Source organism: Stegostoma tigrinum, chromosome 11, assembly GCF_030684315.1.
Source record: "Stegostoma tigrinum isolate sSteTig4 chromosome 11, sSteTig4.hap1, whole genome shotgun sequence".
In the NCBI taxonomy this organism is placed as follows: Eukaryota; Metazoa; Chordata; class Chondrichthyes; order Orectolobiformes; family Stegostomatidae; genus Stegostoma; species Stegostoma tigrinum.
In genome coordinates, this window is record NC_081364.1 from 18,234,790 (window position 1) to 18,251,503 (window position 16,714).

Below are 16,714 nucleotides of genomic sequence, written 5' to 3' on the forward strand. Positions count from 1 at the left end.
GGAATCTAGTTAAAGGTTCTTTCTCTTCCTTAAGATACACTTGTGAACCAGGCAGTCCATTTATCCTCAAAGTCACTTTTAGAACAATTAAGAAAAAACTTTGTGCAATGTTACTGACCTGAAAGCAGTCCTGTGAAACAAGATTCAGTTGCTTCATTTGCTCGTTAATCTGTGTTAGTCATGGAAGAAAACTGAAATTAGTAACAGTCGTAAAGACAAATTATATGGAATAAATGTATCCAATTCCTCATAATTGGTCAGTTCTGAATAAAGGAATATCTCTTACTTACTACGTACCAAATGTTCTGCAGCAAATAATACTAGAACAGTTTAAACCATTGTAATGGTTCATTAATCTATAGCTTTTGCGATAATGGCTTTCCTGTTTGAGAAAGGTGAGGCAAATCACAGCTGATGAATAGCATTAGTTTTCTATGCTGGATATCTGTTCATCATTATGACCTCCCAGCTGATTGTATGACAGAATACAGCTCCTGTCAATTAGACTAGAATAGAATCCTTACAGAGCGTGGAAAGAGGCCATTCGGCCTATCAAGTCAGAACTGACCCTCCCAAGAAAATCCACCCAGTCCCAGCATCTACCTATCACTGTAACCCCACATTTATAAAATTGTTCAGCATTCTGGCTCATTGACCACCTACACACCGAATGCAAGTAGAAATTTATTTCCAAATTCCATGTATTTTTGTACTCTGGCCCTCATTAATATCTGGCTTAAAGCTGATGAGCCCATTTCAATTGAAGCCTTTCTCAGAGCTTTGAAAGTGTGAGCTAGATTTGAACTCAGATCACACACTATTCGTAATTGAAATGAAAATGCATTTCCCTTTCCCAAAAACAAGGAGGTGCAAATAAACCAGTCAGAACCAATTTTTGACATTTTTTTCATGGAATCGGCAGATGAGAGATTCTCTTCGGCTTGTACATCCCATTGTATTCCTGTAAAGCTCCTGATGGTAAGCAATACAGGCTTAAGTATGTCCACACAGATTTTAAAAATGACATTAACTTCACTAAGGAAAGGAGCAAGAAGCATGATCCACTAGTTCAATGTGAGACACAGCAAGAGAACTGCTCCTGTGTGATTCTCCACACAGAATGATTATCTTTGTTGGAGTGGCCATGTGGTGTGGCAAATGAATAGGTTTGGATAACGGGTTAGCTTATAACTGTCTTTGTTCATTTACCTACTGGTGACACAAGCAGGCTTCCGAATACTGGGTGCCCTACATTTGATAACCAATAGGATTCTGAATTTAGAAAAAAAAATATCATTCAAACATAGATTTCTGAAAGTGATGGGATAATGTCGACTTTTAATTTTTTATTAATTTGTGGGATGTTGGCATCGCTGGCTGGCCAGCATTTATTGCCTGTCCCTAGTTCCTCTTGGGAAGGTGGTGGTGAGCTGCCTTCTTGAACCGCTGCAGTCCACCTGCTGTAGGTTGACAAACAATGCCATACAAAGAGAATTCCAGGATTTTGACCCAACAACAGTGAAGGAATGACAATATATTTCCAAGTCAGGATGGTGAGTGTCTTGGAGGGGAACGTGAAGACAGTGATGTTCTCACACATCTGTTGCCCTTGTCCTTCTAGATGGGAGTGGTTGTGGGTTTGGAAGTTGCTGTTTGAGGATCTTTGGTGATTTAGTGCTGTGCATCTAGTAGATAGTACATACTGCTGCTGAGTATTAGTGGTGGAGGAAGTGGATGCTTGTAGACGTAGTGCCAATCAAGCAGGCTGCTTTGTCCTGGATGGTGTCAAGCTTCTTGGGTGTTGTTGGAGCTGCACAGATCCAGGCAAGCAGGGAGTATTCCATCACCTTCCTGACTTGTGCCTTGTAGATGGTGGACAGGCTTTGAGGAGTCAGGAGGGGAGTTACTCACCACAGTATTCCTAGCTTCTGACCTCCTCTTGTAGTTACTGTGTTTATGTGGTGAGTTTGGTTGAGTTTCTGGTCAATGGTAACCCCTAGGATGTTGATAGTGGGGGATTCAGTGATGGTAACACCATTGAATGCCAAGGGGTGGTGGTTAGATTGTCTCTTATTGGTGATGGTCATAGCCTGGCAATTGTGTGGCACGAACGTCACTTGCCACTGGTTAACTCAAGCCTAGATATTGTCCATTGTTGCATTTGAACATGGACTGCTTTAGTATCTGAGGACTCACAAATAGAGCTGAACATTTTACAATCACTGATGAACATCCCCACTTCTGACCTTATGATGGAGAGAAGGTCATTGATGAAACTGTTGAAGATGATTGGGCCAAGGACATTACAATGAGGAACTTGCAGAGATGTCCCGGAGCCGAGATGATTGACCTCCCACAACCACGACCATGTTCTTATGTGTCAGGCATCACTCCGACCACTGGAGAGTTTGCCCCCGATACACATCGATTCCAGTTTTGCTAGGGTTCCTCGATGCCACACTCGTCCAAATGCAGCCTTGATGGAAGGGCTGTCGCTCTTACCTCACCTCACCTCCAAAATTCAGCTCTTTTGTCCATGTTTGAACTAAGGCTGTAATGGAGTCAGCAGCTGAGTGGCCCTGGTGGAGCACAAACTGATGGGGTGGTAATTGGCTGAGTTGGTTTTGTCCTGTGTTTTATGTACAGGACATGTCTGGGCAATTTTCCACATTTCAGCTGATTACCAGCGTTGTAACTTTACTGGGACGGCTTGGCTAGGGGAGCAGCAAGTTCTGGAGCTCAAGTCTTCAGTACTATTGCAAGAACATGGTCAAGGCTGATAGCCACTGCAGTATCCACTGCCTCCAACCATTTCTTGATATCACGTGGAGTGAATTGAATGGACAGAAGACTGATATCTGTAATGCTCACAACCACTGGAGGCCAAAATAGATCATCTACTCGGCACTACTGGCCGTAGATTGCTGCAAAAGCTTCAGACTTATCTTTTGCACCAACGTGCTGGGTTCTTCACATTTGAGGATGGGGATATTTGTGGAGCTTCCTCCACTAGTGAGTTGTTTAATTGTCCACCAGTATTCACGACTGGATGTGGCAGGACTGTAAAGCTTAGATTTGAGCCATTGGTTGAAGAATTACTGTGCTCTGTATATCACTTGCAGCTTATGCCAGTTGGCATGCAAGTAGTCCTGTTTGGTGGCTTCGTCAGGTGGACACCTCATCTTCAGGTATGTCTGGTGCTGCTCCTGGCATGCCCTCCTGCAGTCTCCATTGATGCAGGTTTGATCCCCTGGCTCGATGGTAATGGTTCAGTGAGAAATATGCCTGGCTATGTGGTTACAGATTGCATTGCTGTTGAAGGCCCACAGCATCTCATGGATGCCCAGTCTTGAGTTGCTAGTGGGACAGGACATATCCAGGGATGGTGATGGTGGTGTCTGGATCATTGTCTGTAAGGTGGGATTCCATGAGTATGACTATGTCAGGCTGTTGCTTAATTAGTCTGTGAGACAGCTCTCCCAATTTTGGCAGTAGCCCCAAATGTCAGTGAGGACGACTTTGCAGGGTTGACAGGACTGTTTCTGCCATTGTCTTTTCTGGTGTCTAGGTTGATGCCGTATGATCCATCCAGTTTTATTTTTTTAACAGTTTGTAGTGATTGGTACAAGTAAACAGCTTGCTAGGCCATTTCAGAGGGCTGTTGTGAGTTCGCTACATTGCTGTGGGCCTGGAGTTGCACGTAGGCCCGACCAGGTAAGGATGGCAGATTTCCTTCCCTGAAGGACATTAGTGAACCAGATGGGTTTTTTTTTGGACAATCAGTAATGATTTCATGGTGATCGGTAGATTCCAGGTTTTATTTTAAATTGAATTCAAATTCCACCCATCTGCCGTGGCAGGATTCAAAGCCTGGTACCCAGAACATGAACTGAGTTTCTGAATTAATGGTCTAGTGATAATATCACTTGGTCATCACCTACCTCTCTTGACAGGCTGGGGAATGAAGAAATCGAAGGGCATTGGCCCAGGATAAGGGAGCTAATCATTTAGACTAAGATAAGGAGAAACGCATTTGCTCAGGAGGCTCTGAATCTTTGGAAGTCTCCAGCCCAAGGTGTTGAATGATTTAAAAAGAACCCTGACCAATTCAAAATATTCATTCATGGGATGTGGACATTACTAGGCCAGCATTTACTGCCCCATTCCAAAGTGGATTTAAGGCTATGAACAGTCATGATCATACTGAATGGCTGCATTGAGACACTGTACAATAGGCTCTTGTCTCCTTCTTTCATGTGCTCTCTGCTGACTGTCTCAGGCCAGTCTGCTCAAATGCAACATGATTCTGCTTTCACTTGCACCATTGAAATTGAAACATCAAGTAAACCAAACACCTCAAAGTAGTTGTCTATTACAAATTTAACTTACAACTTTTATGTTCTGCGGGAAATGATCACACTTGTTTTCTTTCACTGTGCAGATCGAGAAGTTCATTTCATTTATTCCATGAAGTATAGTCAAGGTGACGTTCCTGTGCTTCACTTTAGACTCTACTTTCCACAGGAGCGAATGATCTAAAAGACAAGCATAGAATAATCAATCCTGAATATACTGCAAATCTGCTTTCGTGATAACAAAATGATTCTAGAGAGATACAAGATAGGCCAGAATAGACCTTCGTTACAGTCCCAGGGTTACATGGCTCCTTTATGGCTATCCTTATCTTACTGTTGTTATCTCACTATAAAGTAGATGAGGTCATAAAAACCGAACTGAGGCCTTTGAAGATCCATTTCATAATTGTGCAACATCAAAATATAAAACAGTGTCCAATACAAACTGCAGGGAAACAGGACAGTTCTACATTGAAAAGTATTACTTTATTCATGTTTTGTGTCTAATTGTATTAACATGTCACACTGTAATATAACAAATGCAGTTCAGAAACAGATGGATATTTAGTCCAATAGGTGCTAATGTTTCATATGAGACTCCTACCCCACCCCCATACTCAGTTCAGATGGAGGCCAAGTGCAAAGAGCAGAAGTAGTATGTGAAAATCCAGACATTGACATCAAAAGCACCATCTGACCAGCTCTCGCAGTGGGGGATCCAGCATTTGGATTGCTTAGTCCTCACTAACTTAGCTGCTTGGATACAGAATTGGCTGGCCAACAGAAGACAGCGTGTGGTAGTAGAAGGAAAATATTCTGCCTGGAAGTCAGTGGTGAGTGGGGTTCCACAGGGCTCTGTCCTTGGGCCTCTACTGTTTGTAATTTTTATTAATGACTTGGACGAGGGAATTGAAGGATGGGTCAGCAAGTTTGCAGATGACACAAAGGTCGGAGGTGTCGTTGACAGTGTAGAGGGCTGTTGTAGGCTGCAGCGGGACATTGACAGGATGCAGAGATGGGCTGAGAGGTGGCAGATGGAGTTCAACCTGGATAAATGCGAGGTGATGCATTTTGGAAGGTCGAATTTGAAAGCTGAGTACAGGATTAAGGATAGGATTCTTGGCAGCGTGGAGGAACAGAGGGATCTTGGTGTGCAGATACATAGATCCCTTAAAATGGCCACCCAAGTGGACAGGGTTGTTAAGAAAGCATATGGTGTTTTGGCTTTCATTAACAGGGGGATTGAGTTTAAGAGTCGTGAGATCTTGTTGCAGCTCTATAAAACTTTGGTTAGACCGCACTTGGAATACTGCGTCCAGTTCTGGGCGCCCTATTATAGGAAAGATGTGGATGCTTTGGAGAGGGTTCAGAGGAGGTTTACCAGGATGCTGCCTGGACTGGAGGGCTTATCTTATGAAGAGAGGTTGACTGAGCTCGGTCTCTTTTCATTGGAGAAAAGGAGGAGGAGAGGGGACCTAATTGAGGTATACAAGATAATGAGAGGCATAGATAGAGTCGATAGCCAGAGACTATTTCCCAGGGCAGAAATGGCTAGCACGAGGGGTCATAGTTTTAAGCTGGTTGGTGGAAAGTATAGAGGGGATGTCAGAGGCAGGTTCTTTACGCAGAGAGTTGTGAGAGCATGGAATGCGTTGCCAGCAGCAGTTGTGGAAGCAAGGTCATTGGGGTCATTTAAGAGACTGCTGGACATGCATATGGTCACAGAAATTTGAGGGTGCATCCATGAGGATCAATGGTCGGCACAACATTGTGGGCTGAAGGGCCTGTTCTGTGCTGTACTGTTCTATGTTCTATGTTCTATGTTCTACTAAGTGTCATAACACCAAGTGGCCTTAGGGACTGCCTAACAAGTCTATTTTTATTCCTTTCCCCTAACGTTATTGTCTAGCTCCTTCTTTTAGTTTTGTAAAGGTTCTGTCCAAATACAGCATGTTCTTGTTGGTGGTGGTGGAGTGGGGGGGGGGGGGTTGAGGGGGTGCGGGGTAGGCCACAATGTGCTCAGGCTGGCATTGGACACAAGGCCACTGTGCTTGGCTCAGAACTTGCTGCCCACATAAGAGCCTTTTCAGAGCACATGATTTCTGTCCCAGTCTCTTTAAATCAAGATTTGCAATTAGCTATCACCTCTAATGGAGCAAAACCTCATGATGGTCTTACAGGAACATCATCAAAATATATTTAACACTAAATTATATAAAGTGACAGTACGGCAGGTGACCAATAGCTTGGACAAGGAAGTAATTGTCAGGAAGGTTACCAGGAGAAATACAGTTGAAGAGGCAGAGAGGTTTAGCAAGAGAATTCTAAAACTCGAAGCCCAAATCACTGAAGGAGCAACTGTCAATGGTGAGTTGACCATTGAGCAGAATGGAGGATGGTCCAGAGATCAGGATTGGACAAACACAGGTATCTCATGTGGAGCAAGTTTTAGGGAGGGGTCTGGCCATGGAAGAATTAGAAAGTTGAGGTGTTGTTCAAACTGGAGTTAATGTAGATCAGCAAGCACAGAGGGGATTGTTATATGGGAATTTTATGGGCAGAATCAGCAGGAAGCAGTGAAGGTCAAGCTCAAGTTTATGGAGGCGGAAAGATGAGAGACTTCAACAGGAGCACACTGGAAGTCAAGTTGACAGGTAACAAAAGCACAAAAAGGAGTTTTCAGTAGCAAATATGCTGAATGACAGTCAATGAAATGTATTGTCCCTTGTAAATTCAAACAAAGTGCCATAAAAAAAAGCAAAGCAGTCAGAAGACATGCATGAGTCTATCAATAAAACAAAACTAGCAACAAGTAAATTCTACTCACCAGAATCAAAAGGGCAACTCAAATTTACATGATCCCCAGAGATAATCTAAGTAAACAAGAAAATAAGTTCAGAAAAAAGTATCATAATAAGCAATTTAAAAACATTAACCCACAAGCCAAAAGCAATAAATAAACGAACTATTTCAGTTTCTGTGACTGTCAATTATTTGGTTTAATGATTATTTACAATAGCCGTTGGGAATTAAAAGAGTGAATGTAATACGCAACATTAGGTTTCTCTCACTATTGAGATTAACACTGGCTCAGAGGCACACATTCATGCAGAAACTCATCTTTTAAAGATTGCATCATATTTGTGTAAAAAGAATGTGGAATGCATTGTTGTAAGCATCAGCTGAGGCATTCAAAAGAGCAGTGGATGATTATTTAAATAGAAAAACATGTAGAGGCACAGGGAAAAAAGGCAGGCGATTGGGGATAAAGTTCAAATGCTCAGGGAGCTGGCACAGACATTATAGACTCATTTCCAGGTCTTTCACACCAGTGTTTTCAAACAAAATTTGATACCAAGCCACGTTAGGAAGTGTGAGGACTGATGACCAAAAGTTTGTTCCAAAAGGATCATCTTAAAAGACAGAAAAGTACAGAAGGTGAAGAGGTAAGGGGAGAGAATTTAAGCCTAGGCAGCTGAAGACATGGATGTCAATGCTGCAGCCATTACAATGGGAATGCAAATGAGAACAGAATTGAAGGAACATAGAACTGTCATCATACATCTCAGAATCTTGGATAGATAAATACATTTTATAACAAAAATGGGAATTTTGAAATGGAAACATCAGTAAGAATCAATGCAGCTCAATGATCAGAGGAATGGGTGATGGAAGTTATCACTGTGTCGCGTGTTACTTCTGACAAAATCTATACTTTATTAGAGAGAGAACAATGGCATATGCAATTAATGGACAGAAATGGCAAAGGTAGGAAGAAAAAATAGGATATATAATATATATATAAAAAACATAACCAATAATCCATGTGATACAGAACATAGGATTAAAATACAAACAAAAACCAAAAGAACTGCAGATGCTGTAAATCAGGAGCAAAAACAATTCTGAGGGTCACTGGACCTGAAACGTTAACTCTGTTTTTGCCTTCACCGATGTTGTCAGACCTGCTGACCTTTTACAACAACTTTTTTGTGCATGACTACAAAAGTCTGAAACAAAAACAGAAAAAGCTGAAAACTCTCAGCAAGTCTGGCAGTACGTGTGGAGAGAAATCAGAGTTTCCTTCTTGAGAACTAAAAATGTCTAACTCATCATAACATTGGTAAATACCTTTATGCAGAGGGAGGGGTGTGGATCCACACTTTTGAACTCATTCAATTTCTGATTGGAAGAGAAAATGAAAAGGCTGAGAATAATACTCTTTTGACTGAGAACAACATTTAAAAGAAGCAAAGATACGTATTCAGGTTTAGAGTGGTGTGTGCTTACCCTTACTCATTCCAGCAATAAATATTTTGAGACATACAGAAGTTAGCACAGATTATGACACCACCACTATACAGTAGCAGCAATATCAACACAGTTATTAACAGTAGTTAACAGATTGTCTCTAATCTTCTGCACTGCAGTATTCTGTCTGCTCTGACATTATGAATAGATTTTAATTATTTTTCAAACAAATCACAGAATTCCCATTTGGCCCATCAAGTCCATTCCAATTTTTCCGAAGAACATCCCACCCAGACCCACCCCACGACCCTTGGCCAATCCACCTAACCTGCACATCACTATGGGAAGAAACTAGAGCAACAGGTGGAAACCCAAAAAGACGCAAGGACGATGTATAAACTCCATGCAGGCAGTCGCCCAAGAGTGGAATCCAACCCAGGTCACCGGCTCTGTGGTAACCACTGAGCTACTGTGTTGGCCTTCAGTGGATGCTGCATGTCAGTGCATTCCCTCACCAAACGAACATCATGACAAGGAGGATTTGGCCCTGGACCCCTCAAGACCAGTCTGCCATTTAATAAAAATGTGGCTGATTGGATTGTGAGCTTAACTTCACTTTCATACCTTCCCCTGCCAGACTAATCATCATTCAAAAATTTAACTCCACCATGAATGTATTAATTGACCTAGCCTCCAATGATCTCTGTAGAAGGAGTGAGCAACCCCCTGTAAAAAGAAGTTCTACCTCATCTCTGTCTTATTATAAAACCCCTTATTTTTAAGCTGCCTCCTAGGGCTCAACCACAAAATACACTCTCAGCATCCATCCTCTGAGGCCTCTCTCAGAATCTTACATTAGTCAATAAGATCATTGCTCAAACTCCAATGAGTATGGACCTAACCTGGTCAATCTTTCCTCAGAAAAGTTGAAGACTGTGCAAGAAAATGTATGTACCCGGTGATCAGTTTGCTTCTATAGTACATTGGAATATAGGATTTAGGGGCATGGTTAGGCCTTTAAGCCCTTTGATCCTGCTCTGCCAATTAATAACACTATGCCTAGTCTGGTTATGGTCTCAACTGCACTATCCTGACTGCCCCCAGGGTCCTTGACTGTAGTCCCAGTCTATCAAAATTCTGTCCAATTCTGCCTCAAATAAGTTTAAACAACACAGCTTCCACTACTCTCCAGGCAAGAGAATTCCAGAGACTAAAATCCCTCAAAGAAAATAAGATTTTATTTCCTCCTGCAGTGGAAGATATGAGATATTACAACACGTTAAGGCTATCACAAGAAAATAGAGCATTTCTAAATATGACAGTTTTCCCTGTATTTTATTTAGACAGTAACACAGATGTCACATATGGTAAACCTTCCCAGCACAGAGTACCCACATAAAATGTCAATGAGAAAGGAAAATCTTATGAATCATGAGTTGAAGTGCCTCATTAGTCTGCAAATACTCTGTCTAAATTGAGAGATTCTTAACGGATTAACATGCCTTTGCTCTTGGCTTGTCAGGTTTAGTCCAGAAATAATACATGATATAGACCAGGAAAGGTTCTGGCCAAGGTTCCATGCTAAAAGTCTGCAAGGTAAGGCACTGTAGTGCAATGATTGTATTACTAGACTAATAATCCAGAGCTCTGAATTAATAATCCAGAGGACATCGCTTGGAAAATTTGAAGTTAGGAATTGAAAACCTGGTATCAGCAGTGTCATAAAAAGACTCAAAAGGTTCTGTCAAATATTTAAGTTCAGAAAGTTTCCATTTTTATTTAATCAGTTCAATTTGTTTTCCATGCCCAAGACATTCACCCTTAACTCACTGGTAAAGTGATAAAGCAAACTAATCATCCGCAACTTCAGGAAGGGAACATGTGGCAGTTTATGCAGGTCACCCATTCCTGCTCAAGACAGCTAAGGATAGACAATACATCCAATTTCCATTCTGGAATTTTTAAAAAAACTTTTAAAAAAAGGCATCTCGTGCAACGTCCCAGTGTTGACCATCAGAGTCACAAATCTTCAGGCGAGGTCTCCAACAGGAAAAGGGAGGAAGGGCCAAAAATTATAAAAAGGGAAAGGTTTAAAGCATTAGTACATATTAAAATGCCAAACTGAAGAATGGAAATTGGACATAAAGAGAAATACTGGAAGTACACAACAGTGATGGGAAGTGCATGTTAACATTTGAGGGAAATCTTTCATCTGGGCCTAGAATACTTGAGCACGACATTCATTTTCTAATTCTTCATTTTATTCAGTTGAAGTGAACACAAATGAACCTACTCTGTGGACAACTATCAACACAATCCCACATATTAGTTACCAAGTGATACAGTAGGATATAAATTCCAACTCAAATCATAAAGATAGTTTTAGGCTGTTCTTAAAGCTATGTTAATGACCTATGAAAAGACTTACATTAATTTGAATTGCCTGCCTGGAGTGAGGGATCTCATGACATGGTGCATCTGTATCTCCTGTCTTTGAACATAGGGAGATCTGCCCCACAGTGTTGCATGGTGACGAAAATGTCCACTGAAGTGCTTTCCCCTTGTATTCCACTGCCAGGCTGCTCAGCTGCCATATGTTTTCTTGAAATTGCTTATCTAAAATAAATTAATACATTTAACAGAAATCAAAATGTTCTCTGCACATGTTTGCAATGTTTGTATAGAGGGAGTCCGAGACAAATGTAAACTAGATAAATCCTTTTTAATACTGAGAGATTAAGGTAGTACCAAAATGAAAATATATAAACATTATTAATAGGAACTGAATGGTTCAATGGATTAGTCATACACAGTCACAAGGATTAGGATTGGGAGAAGGTTGTTTAGCTCCATTGTCAAGCAACAGAACTGAAACTCTGCACTGACTGGAGGACTGTGATACACAAAGATAATGATGGTCACACACACACACACACACACACACACACACACACACACACACACACACCCTGCGTGAACTTTGCACGTTCTCTCCATGTCTGACTGGGTTTCCACCGGTGCTCTGGTTTCCTCCCACAATCCAAAGATGTGGGTGTAAGGTCAATTGGCCATGCTAAACTGCCCATATAGTTTCCAGGGATGTGCGGGCTAGGTGGGTTAGCCATGGGGAATGCAGAGATAGGGTAGATGGGGTTGGTCTGGGTGAGATGTTGTTCACTAGATCAGTGTGGACTTAATAGGCTGGATGGCCTGCTTCCATGCTGTAGGGATAATGATTTATCTGACAAGCAGCCAATCAACTATAGCCCTCCACCAGTGAATTTTGTTTCCAGATAGTCTATGTGATTGACATATTACACAGACTGGACACTGCTGCATCAGTCACAGTGAAACACAGAGGAGTGAATTTTGTTTCTTGTAACAAACTCTGTTTCAGAAGAGGAGCTAAAGTCCTCTTCTTTCCATGTTAAATATTGCGTAGCTAATTATTTATACAAATACAACACAATGGGGACAGAAAATGTGAAAATCTAAAATACATCTTTACTTTAAATATAAAATGAGTTAAACACCCAAGGCCACAAAACTAAGAAGCAGTCAAACTCACACTTAGAAAAGGGGCATTCTTCAGCCCGCCTGGCATCTTCGATTGTTGCTGACCATGCCTATCAAAACCAGAGGACTGCGTAAGCAAAGCTGGCACTTCTAAATAGCCTGCAGTCCACTGCAAGCAGCATATTGAATTTTGATCCATTGGGATACAACCAGTTCCAGTCCCCAACCCCCATCTCAAGTAAATAAAACAAAACTACAATGACAACATGTAACAAGAACAATCTTACAAAGAAAACACAACCTGGTAAAACTTCAGTATATTGCTACTTTTCAAGAAGAGTCAGATTACACGTGGAGTCACACACGCCTGTGAAAATACATCAATCACAGAACAAACGTTTTACAAATAAATGTTATTTATCAATGGCATTAAGATGCCTCTTGAATATAAACAGAGTTTACACAAGTATGTTTTCTTTTACAAAAATATAATTGGGTACTGATTAAAACATTTCCTCATGGTATAACTTAAACCGTGACTTCTGAGATACGGAACCGAATTTCCCTCTCGTTGACGGCTTAACATCACAGAGGGAATTCTGTTCTATACATGACACTGCTACTAAGCTACTGAAACAGCCTTTCTCAGGTCCTTATCAACTATTGACAGCAGCACTCCTCAATGAGTTAATGTGGGGCAAGAAAAACTGCTGTTTGTTTCTTTTGAAAGCAGCAAAGGGGATGCTTCTGAATTGCAAGAATACCTCAAGGAGCGGGTCTCATGGGGTTGGTGGGAGAGGGGGCATCAACAAGAAAGGCTCCCGAGTCTCTGTTCATTTTTGAGTGTGTTTGCCAGTAGCAACTCCAAGAGCAACCTGAACCCACTACATGGCCCACCACTGGTGAGTTCTGCTGGTCTCCAAGGACAATTTATTAAAACTCCCTAAGTGTGAATCCCTTCGGATTTCCAAAGCTACGGAGCAATTGCCCAAAACATGGAACAAACACAGGTCGTGGATAATATTCAGAAATAGATCTCTTCGCAAATCTTAATTTTAACTTTTCAGATAGAACCATATGATAGACACATACCTGCACACACAAACAAGGGACGATGTCTGAGAAGTTAAGGTGTACTTTGGTCACTTCCTGGATAAACAATAATTGAAGAAGCATCACTCCATGTATTTATGAAAAGGCATCTTTCACTATCGTTGAAGCACAACTAACAGGCCAACCAACTTAGTGAGGTCAAAAATTTGTCTTAGGCTCAAATATAAAGTTAGTGACAGCACATATATTCAGGCTGAATATCTTTTCTATTGAAAGAATCTGAAAATGGTGTAAAAGAGGTAGCCAATCTGCCATAATCTGTTGATGAATCATCAAATTTCACCCTCAGCCACTGAGTGGCTCACAGCTTTACGTGCTCACAGCTTTAAGCCCCTAAAATTGCTCTTCAGTCAAATCCATCTGCCAAAGGGAGTAAAATTCTTTTGTTTCAAGGTGCTCAAATGCTGAACTGACAACCAAGGCTTAACCAGGCAAAATGCCACATTTGAGCATCAGCAGTAGGTATGATATGAACTTTGGAGCGCTACAGTACAGTGCTGGTAGACTGCGAGATAAGGATATTTGGGGCACCATAGGTTTTTAAGTTGTGGAACTGAAACCTCAGTTTGCTCTGGGAAAGAAACCAACGCGCTTTTATAAATCAGATTGTTGAATTGTCCTTTAAATTCCATCCAGGGCCTTCTGGATTGAACTGTTGAGAAAATCTTTTAAATTCAGCCTGGAACATTTTATATTTTAAAAAAATCAGTGGATAGTGATTAAACAAATCCTAATCACTCCAATTTGCAAAATTGAAAGAATAATATGTTTCCAATTTTTTCAGGAGACACTTTGACGGTAGGGGGTGGGGGGAAAGAAGCAAAAAGTGATGGACCCAAAAATTCCCAGTTGCCTGCAATAGCAGTCACACAATCTCACTCACTGTGTTTCAGAATTAAGATTGATTAGCTGGCAGGGGATACACTTTGAAATGAAGTCAATCAGTCCAAATTTATTTATTCAATTGCATGATGTAGGCTTCACTGACTGGGCCAGCATTTATTGCTTATCCCTAGTTGTCCTTGACAAAGTGGCAGTTAGCTGCCTTCTTGAACTGCTGCAGTTCACCTCCTGTTGTTTAACCCAAAATTCCTTCAGGGAGGGAGTTCCAGGCTTTTGACCCAGGGACAGTGAAGGAATGGTGATATGTTTCCAAGTCAGGATGGTGAGTGGCTTGGAGGGGAACTTGCAGGTGGTGTGTTCCCACATGTCTGCTGCCCTTGTCCTTCTAGATGGAAGTGGTCATGGATTTGGAAGGTGCTTTCTGAGAATCTTTCATGAATTTCTGCAGTGCATCTTGTAGATAGAACACAGTGCTGCTACCAAGCATCGGTGGAGGGGGGAGTGAATGCTTGTAGATGTAGTGCCAATCAAGCAGGCTGCTTGAATACCATACCGACAGCTATTCCAGCCCAAGCTGCAGCAGAGAACACAGTACACATGCTTCTGCTTGTCCTTCAAATATATATGTTCAGCTTTTAAATCATATTTTCTCTTGTCATCTCCTGACTTGTACCTTGGTTTACTTTCCTCGGTGTGGGCTAACTGTAAGCCCTCACTTAGTGCCACTCTTTGACATCTAGTCAGAGGTACCAACCAGCCATGTGTGACATTACAGACAGTAATCTGATCCTATAGGATAATGGTTTGAAATTTAATAAGAGTGTTGAACTTTCAAGAGTTTACAGATTTACACACCCACATTAATAACAGAATTTCTAATACCACTTACCAATTTATGAGCAAATAGTGGGTTGGTGCTTACAAACAGTGGTGTCACATTATACTTGAACAACATGTAGGAATTCTCAGGTATGTTGATCACAGCCATTTGTGTCTTGTTTTCAAGTGTAGTATTTATATTTGGAACTGTAATGCAAGAAATTGACATGAGGAAATTTATGTGAGCCAAATTACAATTATCTCCAGTCAAAGAAGCATTAAGATTAATGAAAACCTAATCTGACATCTGAAAGTTTGGTGTAAATTCATGTCTCTCAGTTGTATAGCTTAATTAATTGTAATTTCAATGTCCTTCTCTGTCATTATTTCAGGATATTTAAAGCAAGAATCTATTGAGGGAATAAAAACCGAAAGAACTGCAGGTTCTGTAAATCAGAGACTAAAATGGAAATTGGCAGAAAAGCTCAGCTAGTCTGGCAGCATTTGTGGAGAGAAATCAAAGTTAATGTTTTGGGTTGACTGACCCTCCCTCAGAGCTACACTCAACACGAAACGTTAAATCCAATTTCTCGCCAGATGCTGCCAGACCTGCTGAGCTTTTTCCAGCAATTTCTATTTCAAACTATTGAGGAACTATTGACAAGGAAGGCTCCTAGTATTCTGTCCACTTGTCCAATCATACTTTAAGGCAAGATTGCAGATACCATGGGAAAGATTATACACTTGAATGTTTTGAAGCTCCAACAGAGTTTAAAAAATGCTGAGAAACTCAGACTTCATAAATAAACTTGTTAAAATTCACAACTGTAATTCCTTGAGTTTGCTTTACCTGGCACAATTTTAAAAATTGTTATTCCTTCCTCCACATCTTTTTGATTCTTGCAATGCGAATATCCCCGATTTCCTTCACTTTCATCTTTGGTAACTGTATTTTTAACTGGCCTCAATCTGATTCTCTGCCTCTCTCTCCTGCTTTTTGGCACTCCTTAAAAGTCACCTCTTTGAGCAAGCTTTTGGTCACCTGTTCTATTAGCTCCCAATATTAAAAGGTGATATATAAATAGGAGATAGCGTTGTTGTGTTACCTTGTACAATTACCAGAAAGAACTGTTAACTTAAATTGTCATTCTACATATTTGTTTCATTATGGAGGTGCATTATGGAGGTGTTTGTTGCATTGTAACATTGGAAATCATAGAATCTTTACAGTCCGGAAGCAGGCCATTCAGCTCACAACAACCCTCCAAAGAGCATTCCACCCATACCCACACCCCTACCCTATAAACCTATAGTTCAAACGGATAAGCCCCATTCGTGTGCATATCCCTAGACACTAAGGGTAATTTAGCATGGCTAGTTCACCTAACCTGCACATATTTGATCATTCACAAATTTCAATTCACACTCCATTTCAGAGTCATGGAAACAGACCCTTCGGTCCAACTTAGGAGCTTCCTTCACCACTTCTAAGTCATTGACATGAAGAAATAATAGATTATAAAAGTGCAAGCAGTATATAAATATTATATTGCAAACTCTGTTTCCTCACCCTTGCACCATGTTATGTTCTCCAGAAAATCTTTCAAGGTACAATCTGTAAAAAAAAACACCACAACAGACTCGTTAAGAATCCCATATCAACAAATTCACTTTTTACAGTAGTGAAGCAACACAGGGATAACCATTTCTAGACACTATAACGTTTTAGCTGGTGATAAGAATCATAAAATCATGGAATGGATAGGACATAGAAAGCAAGCATTCAGCCTCTCTCCTTGAAAAGCAACTCAGCTAGT

General features: G+C 40.9%; 1 protein-coding gene across 4 annotated transcripts in view; it reads right to left on the reverse strand.

Moving 5' to 3' along the window:
* The window catches only part of LOC125460541 (interleukin-17 receptor C-like), a 91,237-nt gene that overhangs the window by 11,328 nt on the left and 63,195 nt on the right, over window positions 1-16,714 (reverse strand). For all 4 annotated transcript variants that reach the window (XM_048548097.2, XM_048548095.2, XM_048548093.2 and 1 more), the window contains 9 exons: window positions 16,468-16,512; window positions 14,968-15,104; window positions 13,215-13,271; window positions 12,175-12,232; window positions 11,035-11,222; window positions 8,487-8,537; window positions 7,183-7,228; window positions 4,390-4,535; window positions 119-169 (listed from right to left, as the gene is read on the reverse strand). In XM_048548097.2, coding sequence (XP_048404054.2) covers window positions 119-169; window positions 4,390-4,535; window positions 7,183-7,228; window positions 8,487-8,537; window positions 11,035-11,222; window positions 12,175-12,232; window positions 13,215-13,271; window positions 14,968-15,104; window positions 16,468-16,512 — 779 coding nt within the window. The remainder of the gene's footprint in view (window positions 1-118; window positions 170-4,389; window positions 4,536-7,182; window positions 7,229-8,486; window positions 8,538-11,034; window positions 11,223-12,174; window positions 12,233-13,214; window positions 13,272-14,967; window positions 15,105-16,467; window positions 16,513-16,714) is intronic.